We start from the raw sequence: 18,015 nt of genomic DNA on the forward strand, positions 1-18,015 counted from the left end.
TGTGTCCTCCTTTCACACCCCAGAAATGTTTGTTGTGTTTTCATTCCCCATGTGCTCTGTGTGACCTAGTTTTCCCTCATGTTTGATTGTGCCCATATTTGGTTATGTTCCTGTTCTCGTTATGCCATTATTAGTTCATCTTCCTCACCTGTCTGTCCCTCATCAGCCCTCCTATTTAAGTTGCAGTCTGTTCAGTACATGTCGTCGTCTGGTCTTAACATTACCTATGTGTGTGTATTTTGCATACCTGATGCAGATTACCTTTATGTGGATGTATTAAAGACTGTTTACTGTTATCTTCTTTGCATTTGTGTGTTTCTCCTACACCGCACCGTGATCCTGTATAATCTAACCAGTCCGATGATGACTTTGAAACTCCTGAAGTGTTTACACTTTTGTGTACCATATGCATCAGATGTTTAGCTAACTGTCTGTGGGCGTGACGTCTGAGACTATAGGCTTGTTTGAGATGCTCCTCGCCTCGCCTGAAATGTAGGCAAGAGTAGGCGGCTGCAGAGAGGGGAGGAGTGAAATAAGTGCATTCAAGACGGACAGTTTTGACCTCTCGAAGTGGAACAGATACTACGAGATCAAAGGCAGATATCGCATTATTCTCACTCATATGCTGTGCTGCTGATAAACATGATATAATTTCAGTTCTGTTGCGTTTATATGAATATAAATATGATAAACAAGACACTGAACGTGCTTGCTATTTAATGCCATACGAAAGGTGTATTTATCATCCATTTTTATTTTAATTCAAACATGTATTTTAGATTTTTATAGAAAATATGACAACAATCACATACCTCACACAGAGATCGCACTGTCACAGTGTTTGGGAATATTCATACTCAATTTAAAATACATAACATGAAATCAGATTTAAAAAAAATAAAACATTTTAGAAGAGAACGCAGCATCACGGTTGTCTGAACCAATGAGCATTAAGCTGTGTCGTCAGTCAGTCGTTTCCCATCATGCTTTTGATCAGCGCAGTCGGTGAAGAGCAACTGTGCACGACTGCTCAATCCAACACAGCCGCCTCGCCGTCACGAGAGTTTTTTGGCACACGTCAGCATGACATCAGAGCAAGGCAGACATAACTCGGACACTTTTCTAACCGGAATGCACCTCGCGGTGATCACCGGTGATCGGTTCTGCACAGATTTTGCTCATCTCCACCAGGGCCCCATGAACCCACTTGCTCTTCCATGGTTCCCTGAACTGGTACCGCCCACCCCTCCACAATTGTAGAATTTAATTGGCGCGAGGATGTGCCTTCCGGGACGGGGAGGTGATGTCGCACCCCAGGACTGTCTGTATGCTTTTTTCTCCTCATGTCTTCTCCATGACCTAGTTTTCCCTCATGTTTGATTGTGTTATTTGTCTAATAAATGTTCAAATTGATGGCTCTCGATTATACTGTAATGTTGAATGGCTATAGTCAATGGTTAAATATTAAGGGGAAAAAACAAAACAAAAAAGCAATTACAGTGCTGTGAAAAGGTTTTTGCCCCCTTCCTGTTTTTTTTTTTTAATTTTAAAATTTTTTGCATATGTCACACTTAAAAGATTCAGGTCATCAAACAAATTGTAATATTACACGAAGATAAGGCAAGTAAATACAAAATGCAGTTTTTAAATGATGATTTCATTTATTAAGGGAAAAAAGCTGTTCAAACCTACGTGGCCTTATGTGAAAAATGTATTGCCCCCGTCCTATTAAATCACGAAAGAACTGTGATTAACCACATTATTTTAGAAAGCTGAGTTAAATTTCACTAGCCAAACCCAGGCATGATTACTGCCAGACCTGTTGAATCAGGAAATCTCTTAAATAGAACCTGTCTGACAAAGTAAAGTATACTTAAAGAGCAACACATCATGCCACGATCTAAAGAAATTCAAGAACAGATGAGAAACAAAATAGTTGACATGTATGATTCTGGAAAGGGTTATAAAGCCATTTCTAAGGCTTTGGGACTCCAGAGAACCATGCTCAGAGCCATTATCCACAAATGGAGAAAACTTGGAACTGTGGTGAACCTTCCCAGGAGTGGCCTGCCTACCAAAATTACTCCAAGAGCACAATGACGACTCAACGACGAACCCAGAACAACATCTAAAGAACTGCAGTCCTTGCTTGCCTCAATTAAGGTCAGTGTTCATGATTCAACAATAAGAAAGAGACCGGGCAAAAATGGCATCCATGGGAGAATTCCACTGCTGACCAAAAAGAACACAAATGCTCGTCTCTCAATTGCCAAAAAATATCTTGATTATCTGGCGTAAAACCAACACAGCATTTCATAAAAAGAACATGAATGATGGTGGTGGATGAGGAGATACCCCCTGACAGTGTAGAGCGCTTTGAGTGCTTAGAAAAAGCAGAAAAGCGCTATATAAATGTAATGAATTATTATTATTATTTTGTATTATTATTTTGTATTATTATTATTATTATTAACATCATACCAACCAATCAAACATGGTGGTAGTGTGATGGTCTGGGGCTGCTTTGCAGCTTCAGGACCTGGATGACTTGCCATAATTAAATGGAACCATGAATTCTGCACTCTATCAGAAAATTCTGAAGGAGAATGTCCAGCCATCAGTTTGATCTCGAGCGCACTTGGGTTATGCAGCACGACAATGATTCCAAACACAGCAGCAAGTCCACCTCTGAATGTCTCAAGAAAAACTAAATTAAGGTTTTGGAGTGGCCAAATCAAAGTCTGGACTTAAATTCAATTGAAATGTTGTGGCATGACCTTAAACAGTCCATTCATGCTCAAAAATACTCCAATGTGGCTGAATTAAAACAATTCAGTACTGCGTCACTATACGCAATGGGGAAAAACTCATTTTTCTCAGATGACTGAAGCCTTTTCAATCACGCAGTGTAACTGCACGGCCATTGGTTCGTGCAGTGAATAAAAAAAAACGAACCAATGGCTCGGCAGCAGAACTGCACGAGCCTATGGCGACTAAGCCCACCAAGCTCGCCAGATTGGGCGGAGCCATCTGGCTATATAAGTGGGAATTTCGCCATAGGATCTCAGATTAATTCTCAACTCAACTCAGCCTTTATTTATAGAGCACTTTCAAAACCATTAGAATGCTGTCCATAATTAATAAGAATACAAAAATTCATACAAACATACAATAACAATAAGACATGACAAAAAGCCAATCCTTCACAATTCTCAATTAAATGCCAAAAGCTTGATAAAATAAATAAGTCTTCAAGTCCTTTTTAAAAATGTCCATGCTTGACAATGAATTTATGGATAACGGTAATACATTCCAGAGTGCAGGAGCCGCAACAGAAAAAGCACGGTCTCCACTACGCCTCAACCGAGACCGCGGGAAGGATAGGAGCATATTTTGAGAGGAACGTAGATGGCGTTGGGACTGGTAAGGGATTAACATGTCCTTTGCACAATCAGGCTCCTGAATATATAATGCTTCATAGACAAACATTAACACCTTGTATTGTATACTGTATTTTACAGGCAACCAATGATGCGATATCAATACAGGCGTTATATGATCTCGTTTTTTGGTGTTTGTCAAAAATCTTGCAGCAGCATTCTGGACATACTGAAGATGGGCAACCAAGGATTCACTTATGCCTAGATAAAGAGCATTACAATAATCCGACCGTGTGGAAATAAAAGCATGAAAAACAGTCTCCAAGTCCTTATTTGAAAGGATAGGTTTCAGTTTAGACAACTTTCTTAACTGAAAAAAAAAAATGTTCACCACGCTGTTAACTTTCGGCAAGTTAACAGCGTGGTGAACATTTTTTTTTTCAGTTAAGAAAGTTGTCTAAGTTGGCTTTCAAAGCGGATTTCAGAATAAAAAAAATACTCCAAGATTCTTCACATAACTATTATTGGACAGTGGTCCATAACTTTCAATCAGGTCATTTCCAGGCATTTTGGTCCCAAACATAATAAACTAATTTAGTTGTAAAAAATTATTTGCTAGCCATCCCTTTACCTCAGTCAGACACACAAAAATTAGCAAAAGATATACAGCCATCACACTCCAATGGAAAACAGTTGTAGATCATCAGCATACAAGTGATAATTAATATTATATTGCCTAAAAATTGTCCCCAAGGGTAACCTATATAATGAGAATAAAGTCAGACCAAGAATTGATCCCTGAGGAACCCCCCAAGTGATAGTCGCAGATGACGAGACATGATTTCCAATTTTAACTGAACATGTCCTGTCCTGCAGATAAGAAGAGAACCATTTAAGGGCTACACGCTAAAGTATCGAAAGCTGCAGTCAAATCCAACATCATTAAGGCAACACTTTTCCCGGAGTCAATACTTAGCAAAATGTCGTTTGTAACCTTTAATTATGCTGATTCTGTGCTATGTTTGTTCTGCTCTGCTGTTCTCGCTCTACACTTCCATCCCGAGCCGCTTTCAGCGCCCGCGCAGCTCTGGTGAGTTCTAAAATAGCACATTGTTGCAATTGTGAGTGTGGCTCCCAGTCACCTCGGAGAAAAGAACAGTGAACTCGCGAAGCTGAGCGATCAGGCTTGAGTGTTTGCACGCCGGCATATCCCACCTGCTCACTTTGATCTGCCAGCATGTGTTAACACGTGAGGGATAGCGCCCCTCATTACATCGAGTGGCTCAATCCTTCTGTGCGGATCGTACAATGCTGTGCTGGTCGGGCCCGCCTTCCCTGCTCTCACGTTTGTCTTCTCCCAGTCACCTCAGAGAAAGAGACGGGGCTAAAATCGCGGGGCTGAGCGATCAAGGCTAGGCAAGTTTATTTATATAGTACATTTCATACACAGTGGTAATTAAAAGTGCTTTACATAAAAGGACGTGAAATAGTCATTAAAAATATTAATAATCACAACAATAAAAACAAGGAAGTAAACAAAATAATAATAATCAAAACAATAAAAACAAAATGATATAAAATTGATTTAAAAAGAATTTAAAACAGTTAAGAATAGAAAATGATTATACATAGTGCAATCAGTTCGGACGTAGCACAGTGCTCATTTAACATGCACAGCTAAACAGATGAGTTTTGAGTCTGGATTTAAATGTGGCTAATGTTTTAGCACATCTGATCTCTTCTGGAAGCTGGTTCCAACTGCGGGCAGCATAATAACTAAAAGCGGACTCCCCTTGTTTTGCGCGAACCCTTGGTATTTCTAACTGACTCTAGGTTCTAGGAATATAAACTATAGGTTTATATTCAGTGAGCATATCTGCAATGTATTTAGGTCCTAGGCCATTGACTGATTTATAAATGAGTAAAAGTACTTTAAAATCAATCCTAAATTTAACTGGAAGCCAGAGTAAGGACCTGAGGACTGGTGTGATATGCTCAGATTTTCTGGTTCTAGTCAGAATCCTAGCAGCAGCGTTCTGGATGAGCTGCAGCTGTCTAATGGGCTTCTTTGGAAGGCCAGTGAGGAGACCATTACAATAGGCCCTTTCGCACTGCAGGAACCTTTTCATAGTACCCGAACTAATTGTGGAACTACCCACTTTTTGGCGTATTCGCACCGCGGGAACTAGGAACTAGGAACTCCGTTTGGAGGAACTAAATTAGCTCCTACTTCAGAGTAGGGTCTAAAACAGTTCCATAGGAACTATCGTGACATAAGTGTACGCTGATTGGCTAAACGCGTACGAAAACGCCCTCACCCGCCATGATTTAAAACGCCGTGTAAACACCGCATCAACTTAATATTTCGCAAGAATGGAGAACAGCGATAGATGGACGGACGCTGAAGTGCAGGCACTTTTGAACTCCTTTCCGATCTTTCAATCGCTTGATGTATAAGTTACGTCCACATTCCACGTCCATTATTGTGAACCCCGCAAGACACAACAAAAACACAGCTCCGATCACAGCGTCCTCCATCCTCTTGTTGTTAACGTTGTTCTTCTTTGTTTTCGTTGTTGAATGCGCGCACAAATGACGTCGCTGTCGACCGGCTTACGTCATTTCTTAGTACCCACTGTCGGTGCGAATGCAACCCTTTAAATGGTACTGGGAAATAGTTCACGCAAAATTGTCCCAGTACTTTAGTACTGTACTTTTAGTTCTGGAACTAAAGCGGTGCGAAAGGGGCTATAAATCCACCCTGCTGGTGATAAAGGCATGAACAAGTTTCTCCAAGACTTGACTGGAAACAAAACATCTAATTATTGCAATGTTTTTGAGATAATAGTATGCTGATTTAGTTACTGCTTTGACATGACTACTAAAACTAAGGTCTGTCTCCAGAATCACCCCAAGATTTTTGACTTGATTTTTAGTTGTTTGACCCCTAGAGTCAAAGTATGCATTCACCTTGAGAACTTCATCTTTTTTTCCAAATGCAATGACTTCAGTTTTCTCCTTGTTTAACTGAAGAAAGTTCTGGCACACCCAGCTGTTAATTTCATCAATGCATTGGCAGAGGGATTCAATGGGGCTATAGTCATTTGGAGATAAGGCTAGGTAAATCTGGGTATCATCAGCATAGCTGTGATAGGCCATTTGGTTCTTTCTCATTATTTGACTTAGTGGAAGCATATACAGGCAAAACAAGAGTGGTGCGCTCGGAAACCAGACTGAAAATGGTCCAGGTATCCGTTTAAGTAGTTGTTCAGCTGAAAACTACCTTTTCAGTAATCTTACCTGTGAAAGGAAGATTTGATATTTGTCTATAGTTGCTCAATATGGTATAATCAAGATAGCGCTTTTTCAGAAGGGGCTTAACAACTGCAGTTTTTTTAGGGAGTTTGGAAAAGTCCCAGAAAAAAAGTGAGGCGTTCACCACTGCAAACTGTGCGTTCACACCAGACGCGACTTGCGCGAATAAATCGCGCTATTCGCGCGTAGTTGGACGCTTGAACATTTTGAGTTTACTGGCTTCATTCGCGTCAAGGAGGGGCTTCTGCCAGGCGGCTCCAGTCTCATTACACTACACTGGCCCAATCACAAATAACTATTTTTTACTATACTATTGTGAGTGTATTTGCAATAGGATATAATTAGAATGAATGTACATTTCAATGTTTGCCACAAGTAGCCTATTCTAGTCTTAACATAGAAATAATATTTTTATGTAACAAATAGGCTATAAATTATGATTTACTATGTTGTGCACAAAGTAACACACCAAGCAAGATCCTTTTTATTCCTGTTTCTATAAAAGTACGAAGATGTATTGTACAGCTCCGGGTATCCACATACAGCGACGATGACGTCAAATGCCCAAAAAGCTCAATTCGCGCCGCAAGATCTTTGCATGGACTTAACATGTAAATCACTCGCGCTTAACGCTTCATTCATGTCTGGTGTGAACGCACCTTAAGAGATCTGCTTCTAAACAGTTAAGCACACTTTTGAAAAAAGATGTGGGAAGTGTGTCAAGATAGCAGGTTGACGATTTAAGGCGCTGTACTATTTCTTCCAAAATTTTGCTATCAATTGCTTCAAAAACAGACAATTCTTTTTGAAATTGCGGTCGAATCTGTGTGACCTCTGCATAACTAGAAGATGTTCCAATCACCTTTCTGATATTATTGATCTTCTCAGAAAAGGAGGAAGCAAACTCATTGCATTTGCTGTCGGAGAGCATTTCACTGGGAATCTGACTTTGGGGGTTTGTCAGTCTCTTAACAGTAGCAAAAAGAGTGCGAGTGTTGTTTAACTTACTGTTTATAAGGTTTGAGAAGAAGGTCTGTCTAGGTGTGGCTAGTTCCACATTGAAAGCATGAAGGCTGTCTTTATAGATGCTATAGTGAATTTCAAGTCCCGTCTTCCGCCACATCCGCTCAGCTTTTCTGCATTGTCTTTTCATACTCTGCACTGCTGTTGATTTTCTCCAAGATGGAGAAATTTTTGTCTGCCATTTTTCTTAATGACTTCTTAATGACTCTAAAAAGTCTTAATGACTTTTTCAGGAGCAATATCATCAATAACATTCTCAACTTTTGAGTTAAATGAATCCAGGAGAAGATCAACAGAGTCTGCAGAAATGCTTGGTGTTAAAGATATAGCCTTCATGAATAGCGCACTAGTGTTCTCGTTAATGCATCTCTTTCGGACAGAGACAGATCTAGATTCAGTGGTAACAGAGGTCAATATATCAACGAAAATACAGAAGTGATCAGATAGTGCTACATCCTTAACAATGGATGAAATGTTTAGAACTCTACTGGTGAGTAAATCTAGAGAGTGTCCATGAATGTGTGTGGGTCCATGCACATGCTGAATCAGGTCAAAAGTTTTTAAAACAGTTATAATTTATTTTGCAGTTTTGATTTCTGCATTATCTATGTGAATATTAAAATACCCTGCAATAGTAAAACAGTCAAACTCTGACGAAATCATTGATAACAGTTCTGTGAACTCTTCAACAAAGACTGGAGAGTATTTTGGAGGCCTGTAAATAATGATAAACAGAATACGTGGAGCACCTTTCAGCACAATACCTAGGTATTCAAAAGACAAATAATGACCAAACAACACTTGCTTGCATTGATAAGCATCTTTAAACATCTTCAGGCTTGACTGATTTTTTTCGCGGTTGCATAGTCCCGCATGTTTCACTCAGCATACAGCGCTTTGATCTGCCAGCGCAGCTTTCAGTATGAAAGCGTCAGTCTGTCCTTGCTGTGCTCGTGGTTCCCCTTCTTCAATGAAGGTGGCCCCGCCCCCCCCTGCACTCACGTTTCTCCTCTCCCAGTTACCTCGGAGAAGAAACAGCAGGCACGCGGGTTTGAGTGATCAAGCCTGAGTGAATTTACGCCAGCACAGCCCCTGCATTTCACTCTCCACGCAGCTCTTTGATCTGCCAGCGTGAAAGTTTGTGTCTCGCTCTGCATCGCTCGCGGCTCACCTTCTCCGATGAAGGCGGCCCCTCCCCTTGTCCGCTACAAGCAGATCTGAGAGAATGCGTCCAGCACTTTTGATCTGCCGGTGTGTTTACACAAGGATCATCAGTACCCCTCTTCTATTTTGTTTAGAAAAGGATGTCTCTATGATTAACGCTGACAGCTTCAGACTCTAGATGCGTCTGGGCTACGCCCACGGGGGCTGACTGCTCTCGTTACGCAAGCATCGAGTCTAGCGCACCCAAACGGCCCTCACATTTCTATGTCACGGTGTGGGAAGATTTGCATAACACCGCCCAAATGTGTACACAATGAAAGCATAACTTTTATTCTCGCTGTAGTATTTTTGTTGCTGCCACCATGTTGTGGAGACACTGTGTGTTTTGTTGTGAAAGCGAAAGTACTTTGTTTGGCCTTCCAAATGAGTACACAACTAGAAATCAGGGATTAAGTTATATTTACAACACTGTTCCAGAACAGTACAACGCAAATATTCGAGTGTGTGCAGCGCATTTTACGGAGGACTGTTTCCTGAACCTGGGAGAGAGTAGCCTACAATGTGAACACTACACTATGAATGGCTGTGAACACTATAACGTGGGGCAATTCCAACGTCGGAAGGACAGACTGGTGCTTGTGACTTACAGACTGTAAGTACATTTCGATATTTAAAGAATTTGCTACTGACTATTCAAACGTGAGTTTTGAGCAGTGTAGAGTAGTGCTTGTTTGGCGTTTCTACGATCACAAATGCAGAAATGGTGTTATGTTTACTTGGCGTGGCGCAACTCAACTCATAAAAGACCGTATGAGTCATTATAATCAGTAATTATGTCCTCACTGAATGTAACAAATGCCTCGTTTATAGTGGGTTTTATTGTTTTAGTCCTGTCGTGCCGGGACACGGCATCACAACATGGTAAGGGGTGTAACATTTCCATCACACACATTAGGGTTTTCGGCTAATCGCAACGCACTGGATAGCTGGTCAATCAGAGCACACCTTGCTTCTCAGAACGATGAGCTTTGTAAAAATCAGCGCGTTTCAGAAAGGCGGAGCATAGAGGATCAATAATAATGTACAGTATGTGGAAAATAATGTGTTTTTTGAACCTTGAACCATGTAAACACATTGCATTACACCAAATACAAAAAAAATTAAAGCTGCAAGCAGCGATGAATGGGCCCTCGCACCCGGGCTCACCACCGACCGGTTGCTTCAGGGAGAGAGGGAACGGTGAGCAATATGCATTTAAAAAGGCAAACATAGAGGAATATGTCAAAGTTATTTATATGTGCCAAACCTGCTGCCAGCTGGTGGCGCTATGTCTATAACTGAATATTGGCATGTAGATGTCTTCAGGGTAGCACTTTTATCAAACATATGAAGTTTGATGCAGATTGAAAGTAGTATGTTTGAGTTACTATAAAGCATGACATTTCCTATTGCCAAAAGGTGGCGCTATGATTATAACTGAATATTGGCCTTTAGGTGTCTTCAGGCCATGACTCTTACCAAACATGTGAAGTTTGGTGCAGATTGGACATTGCATGTTTAAGTTAGTGTAAAACAAGCCATTTCCTGTTGCCAGCAGGTGGCGCTATGATTATAATGGGATTTTGGCCTTTAGATGTGTTCAGGCCCGGACTCTTATCGAACTTGTGAAGTTTTGTGCAGATTGGACATTGCATGTTTAAGTTAGTGTAAAACAAGACATTTCCTATTGCCAGCAGGTGGCGGTATGTTTATAACTGAATATTGGCCTTAAGATGTGTTAAGACCATTACTCTTATAAAACGTGTGAAGTTTGGGACAGATCGGACATTGCATGTTTAAGTTAGTGTGAAACAAGTAATTTCATGCTGCCAGCTGGTGGCGCTATGTATATAACTGGAAATTGACATGTAGATGTCTTCAGGCCAGCACATTTATCAAACATATGAAGTTTGGTGCAGATTGAACATTGCATGTTTAAGTTAGTTTAAAACAAGTCATTTCCTGTTGCCAACAGGTGGCACTATCACTATAAATGAATAATGGCCTTAAGATGTGTTCAGGCCAGGACTCTTACCAAACATGTGAAGTTTGGGGCAGACCGGACATTGCATGTTTAAGTTAGTGTAAAACAAGTAATTTACTGTTGCCAGAAGGTGGCAGTATGATTATACCTGAATATTGGCCTTCAGATGTGTTAAGGCCAGGACTCTTATCAAATATGTCAAGTTTGAGGCAGATCAGACATTGTGCGTTTAAGTTAGTGTGAAACAAGTCATTTCCTGTCACCAGCAGGTGGCGCTATAATTTTAACTGAATATTGGCCTTTTGATGTGTTTAGGCCAGGACTATTATAAAAGGTGTGAAGTTTGGGGCAGATAAGACATTGTATGCATGAGTTACAACAACTTCCTGTGTCATGGTATTAATAACATGCTTTAGTACTTAGTAAGTGTTGCTAGCATGTTTGACCATTATTCTAGCATGTTTAGCACACAATGGCATAATTTACAGTGTTGCTAAAAGTGCATCACTGTGTAAAACATGTCACTTCCTGTTGTCAGTAGGTGGCGCTATAACTATAACCGAATGTGAGCATGTAGATGTCTTCAGGCCAGGACTGTAATCAAACATGTGAAGTTGGAGGCAGATTGGACATTGTATGCCTGAGTTACAACAACTTCCTGTTTGATGGAGTTAGTAGCATACTTTAGCACTTAGCTAAGTGTTGCTAACATGTTTGAGCATGTTGCTAACATGTTTAGCACACAATGGCATATTTTAATGTGTTGCTAATAATGCATCACAGTCTAAAACATGTCACTTCCTGTTGCCAGCAGGTGGCGCTATGACTATAACCAAATACGGGAATGTATATGTGTTCAGGACAGGCCTCTTATCAAACTTGTAAAATTTGGGGCAGATTGGACACTGCATGCCTGAGTTACAGCAACTTCCTGTTTCACTGCATTACTAGCATGCTTTAGCACTTAGCTAAGTGTTGCTAGCATGTTTTAGTATGCTTGTAGCATGCTGCCAGCATATTTATCACTTGTTGACACTTTTTAATATGCACCTAGGAGTCCATTACAGTGTTAAACATGTCACTTCCTGTTGCCAGCAGGTGGCGCTATGACTATATCTGAATATGAGCATGCAGATGTGTTCAGGACTGAACTCCTATGAAACGTGTGAAGTTTGGGGCAGATCGGACATTGCTTGCCTGAGTTACAGCAACTTCCTGTTTCATGGCGAAACATCAAACTTTGTCAGGCCCCCAGGGACACGCCCCTTGACGAAAACTCTAGATCTTCGCAATTTAACATCGCAAAGGCCTTATGATTACACTCAGCAAATTTGAAGACGATCCGATTAAAATTGTAGGAGGAGTTCGTCAAAGTACGAAGCCTGGAAATTGCAAAAAACTGCACAAAAATCGAACAGGAAATTCAAAATAACGTACTTCCTGTTGGGTTTTGGCTTTTTTGTAGGTAATGGTGTGTTACACGTGTGTACCGATTTTCGTGCATGTACATAAAACGTAGCTCGAGGCGCACTCTTTTGAAATATTATAGGTGGCGCTATCGAGCCATTTTGCCACACCCACTTCTGAAACCCATATCAGATGTAAATTTTCGCCAGTTCTGACCCGTGTGCAAAGTTTCATGAGTTTTGGAGCATGTTTATAGGCCCTCCAAAATGCGATTCACTTTGGAGGAGGAGGAGGAGGAGGAGGAGGAGGAGGAGGAGGAGGAGGAGGAGGAGGAGGAGGAGAAGAAGAAGAAGAAGAAGAAGAAGAAGAAGAAACGGAGCAATTCCAATAATGTTCTTTTTAGCAACATCATATGACCCCTTTAAAAGACCTCTGGCTGCTGTTACCATGGTTCCGTTTTCAAGTGCAGAGTGTGAGAGGGATTTTTCTTAAATAAACTCAATTTTCAGTGCCAACCGAGCATCTCTCCACACCTCCACAATTTCATCATTTTTATTTCTCTGCCTTGTTGGACCACCATTATCTCAGTTTAACCCCATTCCATATGTGAGGTCATGGATTTCAAAGGGTCACAGGATCGCAAAAGACTCCAGAAGCAAAGCACGATCTAGAGCAGGGGTGTCAAACTCAGTTCTTGGAGGGTCGCAACCCTGCAGAGTTTATTTCCAACGCTGCTCCAACACGCAAACCATGGCTGTTTCTCAATATGCGTTCTTCAGCGATCTGGCATCCTTGTGTCCTCGTTCTACGTCATCATCAACCGTCGAAGTTCAGTTCCAATTCTCAAGAACCCAAGTACAGAGGATGCATGAAAGTTCCCGGATGTGTTCTTGATATCGAGGATGCATCGAGTACAGACTTGAGAGAATCGAGCCGTTAGAAATCTCAGAAGACGCTGCGGGCGGCCTGTAAACTTTAAACTTGCTCTCGCAAATACATGACGGCTCTTGAAAGTAAACATTTATCGTTTTGTTTTGCTTAATTTTAATAAAGTGGTAAGACCCGGAGAAAGTCTGCAGTATTTTTATTGGCATATTAAAATGAATCTTAACATAGTCATAGTTGAACATATAATGTTGTAAAATAAAATGATATACAATTATATGAAAATAATATTTATAATAGTATGAAATGTTTTAATAAGTTAAGCCATTTGTTTGTAATGTTATGTTATATTTATTGTTCATTGGCCGCTGCTTATGCTGAGACTATGTGGTCAGTTTTAGCAAGAACGCAGTACATCTCAATTCTCACAAGCATGCGTTCTGTGTCCTCACGTCCTTCCGAGTTCGTTCTTCCAAGGAAGCCTGGCAAGACCGATCTCCACGAGAAAACAAGTCCATTCTCTGTGTTCTTGGAATTGAGAAACAGCCCATGTAGTTTTCAATTGAGCCTGAAGGACCTGATTAGCTGGATCAGGTGTGTTTAATTAGGTTTGGAGCTAAACTCCACAGGGTTGTGGCCCTCCAGGAATTGAGTTTGACACCCCTGATCAAGAGGAGAAATTGATGCCTGTTTTATGGTCTCATTTTAAACAACTCTAAATAACGGTAAGAATGGCATTATCTTAATTTTCTGTGGCATTGCTGTGTTGAATACATTGTCTACTGCATTTTTCGTTTGCTCTTCTGGGTTAAAACAAACACACAAAAAAGAATAATACAAATAAAATAAAAACAAATAAATAGGACAGAACACACATTGGGCTAATATTACCTTGCAAATTGTGGATAATAGCCTTTATTTTCATCAAATATAGTTCTTAATACATCTTATTTTACTGGTTAAACATGTATACAATATTTCGGTAACACTTTATTTTGATGGTCACTTTTGAACATTCTGTTGACACTACGTAATGCTGCAACTACATGTCCAACAAACTCTCATAAGAGTATTAGTAGACTGTCTGCTTCATATCTACTAACACCTTATTGTGTTGGTCTCCCAACAGATATTCTACTGACTATAAGTAATTTTGCAAGAACATGTCAACTTAATCTAACCCTAACCCTACCAGTCAACTAATACACTACTAACACTCTAATGAGAGTTAGTAGAAATGTAGGTGTGACATTACTTATAGTCAACATAATGTGTTAAAGGGACCATCAAATAAAGTGAAACCAATATTTCTTACATTTAAACTCATTTAACAAACATTTTAGAAGTAAATCATTTAAAATTAATCAGTCGAAAGACTGGTGAAACTCATTTAGGTGACTGACATTGCGTCTCTGTTTGCTTTGCATATAATAAAATGATTTACAGCAAAGAAACGGTTTTATAGATTAAATAAAATCCACAAACCTATATTTGACCACATAAATGCAAGTCGTCGGTGGCACGGAGAACTACCCTTTACCTGAAAAGAATGCAAAATATCTGCGCTCATTACAATCCCTCTGTTGTTGCGACTGTCCTGTCCCAGGAGCTGGGTTACACAAAAATTACCCAGACACTAAAAAAAATGTGTTGAAATAAAATAACCCATGATTTTTCTTAAGAGTACATGTACACTGTAAAAGCTACTGATGCAAGCTCTTATTCACTTAAGTTGGTCCACCAAAGTGACCTCCATTACCTCTCCCTCCTCTAATCACATGATTTGTCACCCTGCTTTGTTCTGGGACCGTGCAATTTACAAATTAAACCCTGCCTTCAGGGTTTGTATAAGTTTCAGAAAGGTTTTCTGAGTATGGCCCAGTATCACATCGTAAAGGGCAGAATTCCTTGTATGGGCACTTCTCCCAGAAGAGCGTGTGCACACACCAACCAGAGTGAAGGCAAGAGCACGCCCATCAACATGATTTATTCGGGTTACGAAAGATGTTGGCAGCGCTGTACAGGACTTGATGGTGAAGGTTTTGTCATTTTGTTTTTAATCCATGAAATCAACTATATATATATATATATATATATTAGTGCTGTCAATCGCTGAAAAAATTTAATCGTGTTAATCACAGTCATGGACTGTGATTAATCATGATTAATCGCAAATTTAAAATACTAGGATTTACCTGTAAATGTGTTGAAAAAGAAATGCATGACAAACTAGTTTAAGGAAACCGAACCTTCCACACTTCCGCCAGGTATGAGACATAATCCTTATTATTCTTTTATCATTATTATTTTGTTTTTATTCAGCCATTATCAGCCTTTAAACTGGCAATAAAATGTTTACCAAGCCACATCACTTCAATCCCAGTATACATTTACCCAACTATTATCAAAAGTATTTCCAAATAAATACAACAAAACATTTCTTGTGACTTTAAGTATTATGACAAAATGCATTATGAAGAAGAATTGGACCTGTTCTGCAGGTGCATTAGAGCTAACATTAGCATCATGCTACATAAGACAATTTATGAGATTAATAGTACAATTTTACTCGGATCTCACTTCAAACCACGATCGAGTGTTTGTAATAACTTCCTTTTGTGATCACGTGGAATTTGGTCCGTTTACTGTTGTTAAAATATGCTATTTATAGCCTTTTATATCGTTGCACAAATTAGCATTTCAGATCTACACATTCACTCAAAAAAATCCCATACAGACCATATCTATCGTAATCGTGTGTTTATTATCTTATATAATCTATAGTGGTTGTTGTCATGTTTATTTCTGCTGCTCTGCTGAAACTCACGTTGTTTGATGTTACAACCGCCACTCTGTTCTTAAGTTGCCAGGGATACATTCCAAGTATAATACACATTAGTAAAAGGATCTATTTTAATTTTTACTTGTCAATATACACTTTGGGCGGCCACGGTACATTACAAAAGTAATAATATAATAATCCCCATCCACTTGATTGGCTCTATGACTCTCTCTCCTCTCCACCTGTAGATGGTGTGTGGTGAGCGCACTGGCGCCGATGTCCTGTTACTGCCGTCGCATCATCCAAGTGGATGCTGCACACTGGTGGTGGTTGAGGAGAGACCCCACCCCACATGATTGTAAAGCACTTTGGGTGTACAGCAATACACAATAAAGCGCTATATAAATGCATCATTCATTCATGTTGTTCTGTTCATTCATTCATAAAAGTAGCCCAAAAAACTGCAACCCACGGCTCTGTAATTTTTTCCCACGACTGTATTTTCAAAATATTGTGCCGCAACACTGGTTCGCTGTACCCTCATCACACAATGATAGATAACCTTCCGCGCTGCAATGACGGGAAGAAGTTAGGGTCAAACCTTATCAAACAATTCATTTGTGTTAAAAAAAATAACGCGTTAAATTTTTTTTGATTAATCGCATGCGTTAACGTTGACACCCTATATATATATATAAAAAGTGTATATAATTTATAAATGATACACAATAATTATTTATAAATGATATGTAATTGTTTACAGGAACTGGAAGAGAATAACATCTTATACTAACATATGTGTAATTATTAAGCAGGCTTTCTTTTACAGGTAAAAAAAAAAAAAGAGATATAACAAATGTAAAATAATAAAAAATATATTAAATGCCCATGAGAAGGCTATTAAGTCATGTCCACTGGCAGCAGGGTCACATTATTATATCATAAATATTTCATTATATGATTAGTTGGATTTTCTTCCTGTTAGGACAGTGGAAAACAATTCATGTTCCAAAAAAAAAAAAAAATAAGAACATTAAATGTAATGAAGTTAATGTAAGGAATATTGAAATAGAAAATACCTGAAAACAGATTAATTCTAATGAATAATGTATATGCAGCGATTGACTCCTTACCCTGGGTTGCAGTAGTTGGTGGAGGTTTTGGAGTTGTGCCTATTGAGGGAAGGAAAAAAGAAGAAAAAAAAGAAAACTAATTAATTAACGTTATTGTGCGGGCATTTGTTAATCTGCATATTAAAGTTGTTGCATGTACATGTTGTATGGATCTAGTTATGTCAGAATACAAAATATAAATCAATCCTGTGTGAGCTGTGCTTCATACATACATCGTTTAATTTAAAAACTGTCAATAGACAAGGAAAGTTCTTTGAAGAATAAAGAAAAGGAAGAAACCCAAAAAGAACAAAGAAACAAAATCAACACATTACATAGAACAAGTGTTAGGTTTGAATTTGTGGCAATTAGTTTGTATTTACACCCCAAGACTTAATTCACAATTCTATCCATCCATGTGTACCTATTGGTATCTGGCAAATCCAGTTATTATAGGATTCACAATCACGATCATTCCACTTGTGTCCATAATAAAGGCTGCTTTCTGCACAGTGCTCTTGATTGTTGTAGTTATTTGGTTCTCCAAACCCCCAGTTCTCAAAATCAGACTAAGAAGAAATAAAAACACACATTCACACACAGTAGAACATAATGCAAAACGGTGTGGGTTGGAATGATGTAGTAGACAATTGTTTTTGTTCTAGAAGCTTTAAGATAAGAAAGATTCTAAAGTAATTCCAACTCAAATCAATATCTGATGTTCTCATTTATAATTATTGAGTTGCCATGTATTAAGCAGGATAATCTACATTTGCAATAATTTGCACACACACTCAATCTTGATTCAGATCACCCTGTCCTGGGTTATTTTTCAATAATGACCATTATGGCCTTATAGGCCCCTCCTTTCCCTTTATCCCTTCCCTTGTTTAAAAATTTAGCTTGAATGGAAGTATTTTTATA

At 39.3% G+C, this 18,015-nt stretch overlaps 1 protein-coding gene across 2 annotated transcripts in view; it reads right to left on the reverse strand.

Moving 5' to 3' along the window:
* mrc1a (mannose receptor, C type 1a) overlaps positions 1–18,015 on the reverse strand; it is a 215,565-nt gene that overhangs the window by 74,880 nt on the left and 122,670 nt on the right. For both annotated transcript variants that reach the window (XM_058780779.1, XM_058780780.1), the window contains exons 15-16: positions 17,516–17,660; positions 17,113–17,151 (exon numbers count right to left, since the gene is read on the reverse strand). In XM_058780779.1, the coding sequence (XP_058636762.1) occupies positions 17,113–17,151; positions 17,516–17,660 (184 nt within the window). The remainder of the gene's footprint in view (positions 1–17,112; positions 17,152–17,515; positions 17,661–18,015) is intronic.

This window comes from Onychostoma macrolepis, chromosome 07 (genome assembly GCF_012432095.1).
Source record: "Onychostoma macrolepis isolate SWU-2019 chromosome 07, ASM1243209v1, whole genome shotgun sequence".
NCBI classification, from domain to species: Eukaryota; Metazoa; Chordata; class Actinopteri; order Cypriniformes; family Cyprinidae; genus Onychostoma; species Onychostoma macrolepis.